Source organism: Mesoplodon bidens (assembly GCF_964165515.1).
Source record: "Mesoplodon bidens genome assembly, chromosome: 9".
Classification (NCBI taxonomy): Eukaryota; Metazoa; Chordata; class Mammalia; order Artiodactyla; family Ziphiidae; genus Mesoplodon; species Mesoplodon bidens.
In genome coordinates this window covers 101,649,031-101,663,590 of record NC_138166.1, presented here as the reverse complement: position 1 = coordinate 101,663,590, position 14,560 = coordinate 101,649,031, and the positions used below count along the sequence as shown (strand labels likewise).

Here is a 14,560-nt window from a genome sequence, read left to right as displayed (position 1 = left end):
GGTGGTCTCCATAGAATGAGTTTGGGAGTGTTCCTTCTTCTGCAATTTTTTGGAAGAGTTTGAGAAGGACAGGTGTTAGCTCTTCTGTAAATGTTTGATGGAATTCACCTGTGAAGCCATCCGGTCCTGGACTTTTGTTTGTTGGAAGATTTTTAATCACAGTTTCAATTTCATTACTTGTGATTGGTCTGTTCATATTTTCTGTTTCTTCCTGGTTCAGTCTTGGAAGGTTATACCTTTCTAAGAATTTGTCCATTTCTTCCAGGTTGTCCATTTTATGGCATAGAGTTGCTTATAATAGTCTCTTAGGATGCTTTGTATTTCTGCGGTGTCTGTTGTAACTTCTCCTTTTTCATTTCTAATTTTATTGACTTGAATCCTCTCCCTCTTTTTCTTGATGTGTCTGGCTAATGGTTTATCAATTTTGTTTATCTACTCAAAGAACCAGCTTTTAGTTTTATTGATCTTTGCTCTTGTTTTCTTTGTTTCTATTTCATTTATTTCTGCTCTGATCTTTATGATTTCTTTCCTTCTGCTAACTTTGAGTTTTGTTTGTTCTTCTTTCTCTAGTTCCTTTAGGTGTAAGGTTAGATTGTTTATTTGAGATTTTTCTTGTTTCTTGAGGTAGGCTTGTATAGCTATAAACTTCCCTCTTAGAACTGCTTTTGCCGCATCCCATAGGTTTTGGATTGTCGTGTTTTCTTTGTCATTTGTCTCTAGATATTTTTTGATTTCCTCTTTGATTTCTTCAGTGATCTCTTGGTTATTTAGTAACGTATTGTTTAGCCTCCATGTGTTTGTGTTTTTTACGTTTTTTTCCCTGTAATTCATTTCTACTCTCATAGTGCTGTGGTCAGAAAAGATGCTTGATATGATTTCAATTTTCTTAAATTTACCAAGGCTTGATTTGTGACCCAAGATATGATCTATCCTGGAGAATGTTCCGTGCACACTTGAAAAGAGAGTGTAATCTGCTGTTTTTGGATGGAATGTCCTATAAATATCAATTAAATCTATCTTTTCTATTGTATCATTTAAAGCTTGTGTTTCCTTATTAATTTTATGTTTGGATGATCTGTCCATTGGTGTAAGTGAGGTGTTAAAGTCCCCCACTATTATTGTGTTACTGTCGATTTCCTCTTTTAGAGCTGTTAGCAGTTGCCTTATGTATTGAGGTGCCTCCTATGTTGGGTGCATATATATTTATAATTGTTATATCTTCTTCTTGGATTGATCCCTTGATCATTATGTAGTGTCCTTCCTTGTCTCTTGTAACATTCTTTATTTTAAAGTCTATTTTATCTGATATGAGTATTGCTACTCCAGCTTTCTTTTTGATTCCCATTTGCATGGAATATCTTTTTCCATCCCCTCACTTTCAGTCTGTATATGTTCCTAGATCTGAAGTGGGTCTCTTGTAAACAGCATATGTATGGGTCTTGTTTTTGTTTCCATTCAGCAAGCCTGTGTCTTTTGGTTGGAGCATTTAATCCACTCACGTTTAAGGTAATTATTGATATGTATGTTCCTTTGACCATTTTCTTAATTGTTTGGGGTTTGTTTTTGTAGGTCCTTTCCTTCTCTTGTGTTTCCCACTTAGAGAAGTTCCTTTAGCATTTGTTTAGAGCTAGTTTGGTGGTGTTGAATTCTCTTAGCTTTTGCTTCTCTGTAAAGCTTTTGATTTCTCCATCAAATCTGAATGAGATACTTGCCAGGTAGAGTAATCTTGGTTGTAGGTTCTTCCCTTTCATCACTTTAAGTATATCATGCCCCTCCCTTCTGGCTTGTAGAGGTTCTGCTGAGAAATCAGCTGTTAACCTTATGGGAGTTCCCTTGTATGTTATTTGTTGTTTTTCCCTTGCTGCTTTCAATAATTTTTCTTTGTCTTTAATTTTTACCAATTTGATTACTGTGTGTCTCGGCGTGTTTCTCCTTGGGTTTATCCTGTATGGGACTCGCTGCGCTTCCTGGACTTGGGTGGCTATTTCCTTTCCCATGTTAGGGAAGTTTTCGACTATAATCTCTTCAAATATTTTCTCTGGTCCTTTCTCTCTCTCTTCTCATTCTGGGACCCCTATAATGTGAATGTTGTTGTGTTTAATGTTGTCCCAGAGGTCTCTTAGGCTGTCTTCATTTCTTTTCATTCTTTTTTCTTTATTCTATTCTGCAGCAGTGAATTCCACCATTCTGTCTTCCAGGTCACTTATCCATTGTTCTGCCTCAGTTATTCTGCTATTGATTCCTTCCAGTGTAGTTTTCATTTCAGTTATTGTATTGTTCATCTCTGTTTGTTTGTTCTTTAATTCTTCTAGGTCTTTGTTAAACATTTCTTGCATCTTCTCAGTCTTTGCCTCCATTGTTTTTCCAAGGTCCTGGGTCATCTTCATTATCATTATTCTGAATTCTTTTTCTGTAAGGTTGCCTATCTCCACTTCATCTAGTTGTTTTTCTGTGGTTTTATCTTGTTCCTTCATCTGGTACATAGCCCTCTGCCTTTTCATCTTGTCTATCTTTCTGTGAATGTGGTTTTTGTTCCACAGGCTGCAGGACTGTAGTTCTTCTTGCTTCTGCTGTCTGCCCTCTGGTGGATGAGGCTATCTAAGAGGCTTGTGTAAGTTTCTGCACTCACTTTTTAAATACGTATCATTCACAAAATCGATTCTATTCTCAGACACAAGAATGTGCTTATTAAGTTACGAGGTCCTGAAAGGGGGACTATTTCATATGCTTCATTCTCAGAGAGCAATGCAATAAAATGAGAAATAACCAACCAATCAATAAAAAGCACCAGAGGCATGGATGTTACAAAAATAATGCCTGGGACGGCAGGGCATGGAGGACTGTGGTGAGTCCCAGCCGACCGCGGGCTGCAGCGATGTGCTCCTGGGCGGCGATCACAGCTGCGGCGCCCCCTCATGGGCCCCCAAGGACGCCTGGATGAGCACGCACCCTAAGTATTTAGAAATGATGGCATTAGATATAGGAGATGCCACCCAAGTTTATATAGCAGTCTTGGTTTACCTGGACCTCATGGAGAGTAAAAGTTGGCACATGAAGTAAACTGTGTGCGATTACCAGATCTCCAGCTTATCTGCCTTCTTGGTACTGAGAAGGAGAAGGGTTACAGACGGTGGTGCCTACACCCGTCAGTGCTTCCCTCAGCCATAACAGGATAAGGGAGATCTTGAAGGCATCTCGAAAATTGCAAGGTGATCCAGATTTGCCGATGTCTTTTACTTCCACCGTAGTGGGGTCTGACCCCACAATAGTCTATTACAAACCTACTGATGGATTTATGCTGCCAGATGCTCAGAATACTTCCCTTAGAAGACGACACCTATACTGCCCGATGCTTGCTTTACTCACACAAGATTGGATTGAGACTCCTCAGCCTGATTCATCTTTTATCTCAGAGCTAGTCAGGGTTGACTTAGCTGGGCCCATTCCATAAGTTTTCTTTTCAAGAATAAAACTTTCCCAGATGCAGGAATTAAGTTTATTGAAAAATATAGGCTAGTTGCGCTAGAACTTTCTCATCTGGAGACAGTTTAATTATAGTTGTATACACGTTTATGCCTAGGGTGTGTTCAGAAGGGTAGAACATTGCTGAGGCTGCCACCTCTTTCCCTTACTCAACCCTCTCAGTGCCTTTTGGTCACTACAGCTAGCCTGGAATGGCATTTCATGCACACTTTGACACCTGGAGAGTTTACTTTAGTCTGCTTTTTCATCCCCAATAGAAAGTATTCTTTCAACTGCTTTTTTTCATGCTGCAATTACTGTTACTTCCCTCTTTGGTTGACTTTAAATCAAAACTAAAAATATCCTCATCCAGAGTGTAAAATTACATGTCTAGATTAATAGGGACCAGAGAATTGCTACCTACCAGAGTACTGGGTCTTTTTTTTCCAGTCTTATTACCACCACCTGTACTGTATCATAGCTAGTATATTACAAGGGAGATAGTAGGGGACAGTGTGAACCTTAAAAACATCTTTCTTAAGTAGACCCAGTTTTTCCACTTTTGTTAATACCTCCCAATTAAGTCGCCTAAAGTATAAACAATTATATGGAAAAGATGTTTCAAGTGCCATTTTGGGACATATAATAGTCCAAATTATAAATGACTTAAAAGTTTAAGGCAAGGGTGAGCAAAATTTTTCTGGAAAGGGCCAGAAAGGAAATATTTTAGGCTTTTCAGGTCATACAGGCTTTCTCACAACTTCTCAGCTCTTTTGTTTGTAGGACAAAAATAACCATGGACAGTATCTAAATGAATGGATATGGCTGTATTCCAATAAAACTTATTTGCAAATGCAGGGCCATAGTTTGCCAACCCCTGGTCTGGGGAAATAGTCAATAAACATATATAGCTAATGAATGGTATGTTATGTACCCATTAAAAGTTAGTAATGAATATACTGAAAAACATGAGAAAATATTTAGTAACAAAAAGCAAGATACAAAAGTGTATGAATGTATATGATTATGGCTATAAATAATACACCAAGTATATACTAAAAAGATGACAAAATAAATTACTAACTGGTTATAATAGGATGGCAGGGCAGGAAATGGATGACTTTGTCTTTCTTCAATATTTTAGTTTTTCTCTATTTGTATTACATTTATAATAACAATGTTTTAAAATAAATAAATAAATAAAAATAATGCCTGGATCAGAAGGGAACAAATGAGTAGGAAAAAAAAAGCAATGAAAATAACAAACTTACAGGATACTGCCAAATAGGGACTTGAAGGAAAAATATATTGCTCTAGATATTCCTATATTCAAAATAAGGTATCTGAAGCATTACAAGAGAAGACTGTGCTTAAACTAAGTTTAAAAAAAAATGTAGAAAGTAGCCAGCCAAAAGAAGGAAGAGGGAGATAAAATCCAAAGCAGAAAAAAAATTGGAAAAACACAAAAAGCAAATCTGGTGAACATCTTAATACATGCTAAGAGAAACGCAATTCAAAGTATAATCGCTGCAGATGATTTCAGAGAGTATAAAGAGCAGTTGGCAAAATTAAAGCGGAACAATGATGGCGGCCACTTATTTATCAGCTCCGATAAATAATCTCTTATCTTTACAACAACCCGGTAATAGAGAGAATTTTTGTCTTCATTTTACTTGTAAGGAAACTAAAGCTCAGAGAGAATAGGAATTTAGTCATAAATGAAGCTGTTTTCTCTACACCCAGTTGTCTCTGTTGGGCAAAGAGACAAAGCAGAGAAAAAGGAGAAAAAAATGTGAAGGGCAATGATGGCAAGCTCACAGCCCAGATTTTTATGCACAGTTCAAAATGATCATTATAAAAATCTATTCGAATTCAGTCAAATACAAAAAATTACCTATGATTAACATATGACAAATGTTTGAATAGCTTAGTATTTTCTTCAGACTCTCCAGGAATATCTACTTTGTACCTTATTCTCCACCCCTATTACTTCATTAAATTTTTTTTTTTTTGGCCATGCCATGCGGCTTGCGGGATCTTAGTTCCCCTACCAGGGACTGAACCCGGGCCCTCAGCCGTGAACGCAGAGAGTCCTAACCACTGGATCACCAGGGAATTCCCACATTAAATCTTTATAAAATTCTGAGAATGGCATTTTTACTTATTCCTGTTTAACAGATGAGGAAACCGAGAACTAGAAAAATGAATGACCTGCCAAGGGTCATATAGCAAGTGAGTGGTAGGGCTGAGACTCACCCTAATGTCTAGTGTTTTAATATCATAGGATTTAAAAAAAAATTAAATCTATTATTTTTATTGAGACATAATTTATACACCACCAGAAATCCACATTTCAAAGGCTATAAAACTCGGTGATTTTCAGTATTTTCACAAGGTTGTACAATCATCACCACCATCTAGTTCTGGGATATTTTACCACCCCACAAAGAAAACTGGTACCTGTTAGCAGTCACTCTCCTCCCCCAGCCCCTGGCAACCACTAATTTATTTTCTGTTTCTATGGATTTGCTTAGTCTGGACATTTCATACAAATGGACTCATAAATATATGGCCTTTTATGTCTGGCTTCTTTTACTTACCATAATGTTTTCAAGTTTCATCCCTGTTGTAGCAGGTATCTCAGGATTTAAGAGTTAAGAGAAAACTTATTAGACATCTTCTACCAAATCCTCTCACTTTACAGATGGAGAAACTGAGATTTAACATACCCCATATATTCAGTGACACCTAAGTCCCCTACCTCCTAATCCTGTGTTTTTTCAACACACTACTAATACCAAGACAATCAGAATAATAAAAAAGAGATTTCACAAACAGATAAAAATATCACATTAACCTGACATACCATATATTAGAAAAAGCATAGGTAAGAAAATCTGATATTTTGTTAAAGGTTTTCCATTTCTGTAAGGAATCCCATAAATCACTTACTTCACGTGACACCTGAATGGCACCAGATGCTTGTGTAGGGGAACAGGGTGTAGTTGCCACAGCATATTACATGACTTGAAGTTAGATTTTACTTTCTATGTACAAAGGTAACTATTTAAAACAAAAAGTCTTAATTACCCTTAGTGAAAGTTCCAAATTTTCTCCTCCCCAGAGATTCATGCCCTTGTCGTACTGTCCGATTTCATTAAAATAATGCCTATTTATAGCAAAAATTCCTCCAGCCATTGCAGGTGACCTAAAAAGGACACACAAATATTAAATTTATTCCATAAATTCAGTCATTATGGATTTTGGCCAAAACTATATTAAATATTAGTGATAACAGTTAAAAACTAGAAAACACCCATACTAACTAACACCAAAATTATCTTAATATACATTGAAGTATGTAAAATTACTAAGGTAAAACCACAACTACCACAAAATAGGCAACAATAGCTTTAACTTAGCTCTCATCAAATTTTGTAAGCAATCTATTCTAAAACGTTGTCTTGGTGACAGGGAAAATTTTCTTTAGTATGTGAGCTTCCCACAGGGATGATGATTGAATTGGGTAGTGGGAATTTAGAGATCTCCCTTTCTAAAGGCATTAAGTGAATTGTCATATTTACTTCTGGGAAAACCATATTATTACATAGCATCTTTTTTGGTGGGCCAACAGCAGAGCCCAATAATACCAAACTATGTAGTTTGAAAATAATTACAGATCCATTCATTCATTATTCCAAGAAGTCTATGTAAAGCCACTATGATGTGTTAGGGATCAATTAGTTAATCAACAAGCAAAGGTGGAAGTAGGGAGACTAGAGGTTGTTGTGATGGTCCCAGAGGAAGATGATGGAATCTTGGATAAGGGTATAGCAATGAAGGAGATGAGATGTGGCTGAATTCTATATAGGTTTTGAAGATGGAGCCAGCAGACTTGCTATGGGTGGGATGTGTGGGGTTGGAGGAAGTTTGGCCTGGATAACCTGGAAGATAGCGTTACCATGCACTGATTTGTTTGTTTGTTTTGACCGCGTTGCAGCATGTGGGATCTTAGTTCCCCGACCAGGGATGGAACCCGTGCCCCCTACAGTGGAAGCGTGGAGTCCTAACCACTAGACCGCCAGGGAAGTCCCTAGAGTTACCATGCACTGAGACGGGGAATGCTGCGGTGGAACGAAGGTTTTGGTGGGAAGATTCAGTTTTGGACATATCTGAGGTGTCTGTTCGGCATGCAAGTGGAGATGCCAGTAGGCAGCTCTATAGGTGAGTCTGGTGTTCTAAGAGAGGTCAGAGTCTGAGGGTCACCAGTACAAGGTGGATGAGAAGCAGCCCGTGAGCGAGGGGAGGTGAAGAGGACAGCGCCCTGGGCACTTCAGCAGTGAGAGGCCGGGAAGAACAGGAGGAATCAGCAAAGGGCATGGAATAAACCAGCCGTGAAGTAGGAGCGAGAGCTGAGGGCTCTGGTGGTCTGGAGGCCATGGGAAGACTGCCCGTCAAAGAGGGGGGAGAGGCCAGCAGCCTGGACACGGCTGACAGGCCACGTGAGACTAGGACTGAGGACTGGACACGACAGTGTGAAGCTAGCGGGGAGGGCAAAGCCTGACTGCAGTGAGCTTAAAGTTGAGTGAACAGTTTAACAGAACTGGAGAGAGTGATACTGATGACTCTTTCTAGGTGGTTTAATACAAAGGAGAGAAAAGGAAAGGGGAAATGGCTGATAAAATAAAATCATTTTATTTTTTTAATTGTGTGAGAGAACAGCATGCCTGTAGTCTGCTAGGAGTCACCAATCTGGTAACTGGACGAAGCTGGTCCCTGCATGTCCCCCTCCCTGGGGGCCACAAGTGCCGTTGGTGGAAGCTTAAGGTCACGATTTTCCTTGCTTGTTCTAAGTTTCACCTACCTTTTATTTTTGTCATTAGAATTATTGTAAGTAGGGGAAAAAATATATCTTCAGATATGAATGCTAATTCATGGCTAATATCTAAAATTAATTTTTTCCTTTAACTCTTTAAAACAACCTATTTTTTCTTACATATATTATTATACATTATAATTGTATTATAACATATCATATGTATAATATATATTCCATATGTAATATATACATATATAATCACACAATTGGTATTATACTGATTTTTTTTTAATTGAAGTATAGTTGATTTACAATGTTGTGTTAGTTTCTGGTGTACAGCAAAGTGATTCAAATAGACATATATATATTATTTTTCAAATTCTTTTCCATTATAGGTTATTACAAGATACTGAATATAGTTCCCTGTGCTATACACTAGGTCCTTGTTGATTATCTATTTTATATAAGGTAGTGTATATATGTTAATCCCAAACTCCTAATTTATTCCTCTCCCACCGTCCCCCTTTGGTAACCATAAGTTTGTTTTCTATGTTTGTGAGTCTGTGAGTCTGTTTCTGTTTTGTAAATAAGTTCGTTTGTATCATATTTTAGATTCCACATTATACTGACGTAAGTTTTTTATGGCCTGATTTTTAAAAATTTAACATATTGTGAGAATTTTCCTTTTTAGTTAACTAGCCTTCAAAATTTTTAACTCGGGCTTCCCTAGTGGCGCAGTGGTTGAGAGTCCGCCTGCCGATGCAGGGGACGCGGGTTCGTGCCCCGGTCCGGGAGGATCCCACATGCCACGGAGCGGCTGGGCCCGTGAGCCATGGCCTTTGAGCCTGCGCATCCAGAGCCTGTGCTCCGCAACGGGAGAGGCCACAGCAGTGAGAGGCCCGCATACCGCAAAAAAAAAAAAAAAATTTAACTCTATAATATTCTACAGAATATGAATATACTTTTTTAACCATTTCAATATTGAACAGTTATGTTGTTTTGATTTTCTTACTAAAATAAATATTGATACAATATATATTTCTGGACCTATCTCTCAACTCCTTAAAGATAAATTGTAAGAAGTAGAATTATTGCATTAAAGAATATTTATAAAATTTTTAATTTATATTGCCAAATTTTCAAAAAGCATTTACAAATGTATATATACTAACAGTGTATTAGAGTTCCAAAATGTTACTTTTCAGCATTTGACTATTAGAAATCCAATTTCCATATTGAATTTTTACAGCCTAAAAAATACTTAAAATGTGAGATACAGAAATATTACAAAAATTATAAGTCAATTTTTTGGTAAATGGAATATTTCAGCTACTTCTTACTAAAAGTAACTTCATTTTAGATTACTTTGAGATGAACTCAAAAGATTGATGCTTTATTTTTTAATTTTTTAGTAAATCATGATTTTTACATATTAAGTTTTATTTGAATGAAGTATAACTTTGTTCTTTTTCATCCTGAAGTCTGTAACATTAACGATAGCTACCATTTATACTGATCACTTCCTCTGTGTCAGGCCTTTAAGTTATGTGCTTTACAAGTATTGGCTCATGTAAGGCCCTCAGTAATCCAGAGAGGTAGGTATTATTATTATCATCATCATTTTACAGATGAAGATACTGAAGCTGAGAGAGGTAACTGGCCCAGCTAAGGGCTGCCCTTTTTTTTTTTTTTTTTTTTTTTTGGCCGCACCATGTGGCATCTGGGATCTTAGTTCCCCGACCAGGAATCAAACCTGTGCCCCCTGCAGTGGAAGCGCGGCATCTTAACCACTGGACCACCAGGGAAGTCCCCTAACAGCTGCCTTAACGCACAACTCCAGGGATGCTAATTACTTATAGTCTTTGTGAACACTGCCTTCTGGAAATGTGCAGTGCACAGCCTGTGCAGCTGTACATGGCAGCCCTAAACAGCTAACAAGTGATGGCTGGGGCAGAGGAAATATCAGAGTCATACAAAGTGGAAGTTATACGAAGGAATCTGCATGTTATCCTAAAGGCAGTGGAAAGACAATAAGCAAGATGGGTGACATGTGCAAAGTGGGGTTTTAAGAAAATTAACGTAGTAACAGAGAGATTGGAATGAAGAGGAGGAGCTGTAGGCCAGACTGTCCCTTAGGGTGTAGAGTCTAAGCCTGGAGCAGTGATGGCTTGGGCCATGAGGACTGTCAGAGAGATGGACAGATGTGATATGAGAATCATCACAAATGATGGGTCTCCTGGAGCTGGTTAATCACTGGATTAGAGAAGGCGATGGGAGATCTGGAAGATGGCTATACAGTATTCATGTGTGGTCATGCTTAATGGCTGCATCATAGTCCATTACAGTTCTGGCATAAAGTATTGATACTATATAATTTCCCAATCATTCCTCCCAATTCTTAGCTAGTCTTTATTTCATCCTTGATTTAAGAGGTCGGTTTGCTTACTAAGAGTAGGGGTTCAAGGCAGGGGCGGCTAATGGGATTAAGGGAAGTAATAAAGTGGAATGGGAATACCCACTTCTGGGAATGAGTGGATAAAGGGATTGCAAGGCAGCATGAGGCTGGAGTCCATCAATGTGCAGAAGCATCAATTCACATCTCTTAAAGGAACAAAGGAAATAGGTGGTGGAATTGAACCAGAGTTGGAGCTTTGCAGGGCTCTCGTGGCAGAAGTGCGGTGGGATGTGGCAGAAGAGAAGAGAATTTATAGATCAGAAAGTCTAGACCACAGAAGCGGAAAGAAAACTGTGAGGGGTCAAAAGAGAAATCAAAGAACTGGACATCTTGATGATGTGCAAGGGTGGGCGTGGGGGGAGCAAAGCAGGAAAAAGCCAGGAGGGTCCTGGGTTGTGGCCAAGGAGAGGTATACCTGGTAATTTAGAAGGTGAAGATCCAGGGTATGGCTGTAGGAATAACATTAAATATCTAACATTTATCCAGCACTTATTATGGACAGATACTGTTCTAAGCTTTGATACACGTCATTTAATTCTCATAACAGCCCTGTGAAGTACTGTTATTCTCCAGACTGACAGATAAAGAAATAAGGTGCAGAGAGGTTAAGTAACTCGTTCAAGATCACACAGCTCTAGCTAAATTAAAATAGAGGCAAAGGTCAAGGACTTGCTAGGCTATAGTGTTAGAAAATTGACTCATGTGGTTTGTAAAAAAAGAGGTTAACATTAAAAGAGAAGTGAGCCTGGTGTCAAAGTTATCAGTAAATGTGGGGAGTGACCTGGAGGACGTCTCTTGAGAAATAACCTCATAAGTGCAGTTAGAAGTCATAACATTCAAATTATTCTCACATTTAGAAATATATTTTCCAAGACTGATATTCCAGGAAAATCACATTCATCTCAACCTATAAAGTTACAGATGGAAGCACTTGGATAAATATTTTATACATGAATTTGGCAAAGACATCGACTTTTTCTGGGCTGTCCACAGTGCTAGTATTTTTTTTTTTTTTTGCGGTACGCAGGCCTCTCACTGTTGCGGCCTCTCCCGTTGCAGAGCACAGGCTCCGGACGCGCAGGCTCAGCGGCCATGGCTCACGGACCCAGCCGCTCCACGGCATGTGGGATCTTCCTGGACCGGGGCACGAACCCACGTCCCCTGCATCAGCAGGTGGACTCCCAACCACTGCGCCACCAGGGAAGCCCAGTGCTAGTATTTTGATCATTGACAAACATGCAACTTGTTCCTGAGAACCAAGTCCACATTTTAAAGCTGGACCTCTGAAATCAGAGGGATACTAACCATGGTGGTATTCTGAACTGGGGTGAGATGCTCACTTCCAGTGAGCGAAACTTAAAGAAACAAAACCTACCACATTCTATTATTACAGACTTTTAGAAACAAGATAAATAATAAAATATTTCTCTTCATTAAGCTCATGAAATCAAAGTCGTAATCTCTGAAAGCTTCCCCCTACTCCCAATACCTATATGCTATTTTTCCATTACCAGAAGAAATCTCACCGGATAGGTGTAGTGGGTCCTTCTGGTCCATCCATCTCATACAAGAAAACATGATCCCATTTAAACTGCAGATACCAGTTGAAAGCTCCCCTGACAACAGGAGAGGGCTGGTATTCCAGGGTCACATAATCAATGACATCTATCAGTGGACACACCACCATTCGGGGGTCCTTGGCAATGGCATTCAGCAAGGGCTCCAGCCATACTTTATTCACTTCGCAGTGGCTATCCAGGAACACCAGAACATCCCCTGGGGAGGCAAGAACAGGTGAGTGTTAGTGCATGTGTAGGAAACACCTGACAACCCAAATCAAGGCAACAAGCATTTGTCCAGCATTTACTATGTGTTTGGCTATTAAGGTGCTTTCAGCTTCACTGGCAGGAGACAAGAAACACATATTTTATATTGTATCAAAAATGCAGGACATCATGTGCCACAGATATTCAGAAGAGGCTGGTGAACTGTGGGTTAGAGAGTTGTCTGGGGAAGATTCTAAAGAAGCAGATGGAACTGAGCTGACCTTCAATTTTAAAATGTCATTTTATCTCAGCCTTGATTGATCAACTCAATGTAGCAAATGTTTACTGCAAGGAAACCTTCTTTGGTATTTAGTTTGGTGCTTGGGATGCAAAGATGCATAATTATTTTTCCTCTTGAATTCAAGCCTTACTGAGGGTCTATTCTGCTTTGAGAACATGGGAAAACCTGGCATGGCCAAAATAAAGAATATGTGTATTAAAATACATTAGGTGGTCTCAAGTTGGAGGGGACCTCAAAACTCAGATGCAGAGGTTAGACTTTTTCTTATAGCCAACATAAAATCATAGGAAGGTATGAAAACATCCTATGTTTCGATCAGAAGACTTAGTATTAAAATGTTTATAATCTCCCAAATCAATCTACAGATGCAATTCAATCCTTATCAAAATCCCACTGGCTCTTTTTACAGAAATTGATCCTAAAATTCATATGGAAAGCCAAGGCATCCAAATTAGCTAAAACAGGGCTTCCCTGGTGGTACAGTGGTTGAGAGTCTGCCTGCCGATGCAGGGGACACGGGTTCGTGCCCCAGTCCGGGAAGATCCCACATGCCATGGAGCGGCTGGGCCTGTGAGCCATGGCTGCTGAGCCTGCACGTCCGGAGCTGTGCTCCGCAACAGGAGAGGCCACAACAGTGAGAGGCCTGCGTACAGCAATTAAAAAAAAAAAAAAAAAACAAATTAGCTAAAACAATCTTGATAAAGAAGAACAAAGTTGAAGGATTTCCTGCCGTCAAACTTACTAAAAGGCTACAATAATCAAAACAATATAATATTGGTATAAGATACTTATAGACCAAAGGTATAGAATTAATGGTGCAGAAATAAACGAAGCATCTATTGTCAATTGATTTCTGAAAAGGGTACCAAGACAACTCAATTGGGAAAGAATCATTTTTTTCAATAAATACCCTGAGACAACTGGATATCTGCATGAAAAGAATGAAGTTGGACCCCCTGACTCATACCAAACACAAATATTAAGTCAAATGGATAACAGACCTAAAAAGGTAAGAGCTAAAACTATAAAACTCTTAGAAGAAAACAGGCATACATTTTACGACCCTTGAGTTAGGTAATGGTTTCTTAGGTATGACACCAAAAATACAAGCAACAGAAGGAAAAAAAACAGATAAATTGGACTTCATCAAAACTAAAAACTTTTGGGCTTCCCTGGTGGCGCAGTGGTTGAGAGTCCGCCTGCCGATGCAGGGAACGCGGGTTCGTGCCCCTGTCCGGGAGGATCCCACATGCTGCGGAGCGGCTGGGCCCGGCCATGGCCGCTGAGCCTGCGCGTCTGGGGCCTGTGCTCCGCAATGGGAGAGGCCGCAGCAGTGAGAGGCCCGTGTACCGCAAAAAACTAAAACAAAAAAAAGTCCCACAGGAAACAGATGATACATTCAAATTAGCCTAGTTTAATAAAGGTACCAATTACAGAGGTCAGGGTAGTGTATTCGTTTAAAAAGAAGAAAAAAAAAAAAAAAACTAAAAACTTTTGTGGTTAAGTAGATACCATGAAGGGCTTCCCTGGTGGCGCAGTGGTTCAGAGTCCGCCTGCCGATGCAGGGGACATGGGTTCGTGCCCCGGTCTGGGAAGATCCCACATGCCGTGGAGCACCTAAGCCAGTGTGCCACAACTACTGAAGCCCGCATGCCTAGAGCCTGCGCTCCGCAACAAGCGAAGCCACTGCAGTGAGAAGCCTGCACACTGCAATGAAGAGTAGCCCCCACTCGCCACAACTAGAGAAAAGCCCATGC

The 14,560-nt window shown here is 39.4% G+C and overlaps 1 protein-coding gene and 1 pseudogene across 6 annotated transcripts in view; one reads left to right on the top strand and one right to left on the bottom strand.

The window, feature by feature from the left end:
* Nucleotides 1–14,560, bottom strand: part of GALNTL5 (polypeptide N-acetylgalactosaminyltransferase like 5) — a 137,162-nt gene that overhangs the window by 16,616 nt on the left and 105,986 nt on the right. For all 5 annotated transcript variants that reach the window (XM_081244077.1, XM_081244073.1, XM_081244076.1 and 2 more), the window contains 2 exons: nt 12,263–12,512; nt 6,553–6,670 (listed from right to left, as the gene is read on the bottom strand). In XM_081244077.1, the coding sequence (XP_081100203.1) occupies nt 6,553–6,670; nt 12,263–12,512 (368 nt within the window). The remainder of the gene's footprint in view (nt 1–6,552; nt 6,671–12,262; nt 12,513–14,560) is intronic.
* On the top strand, nt 2,746–4,015 carry LOC308622673 (tRNA-splicing endonuclease subunit Sen15-like; annotated as a pseudogene). Its single transcript has one exon. The product of its transcript is annotated as a tRNA-splicing endonuclease subunit Sen15-like (transcript).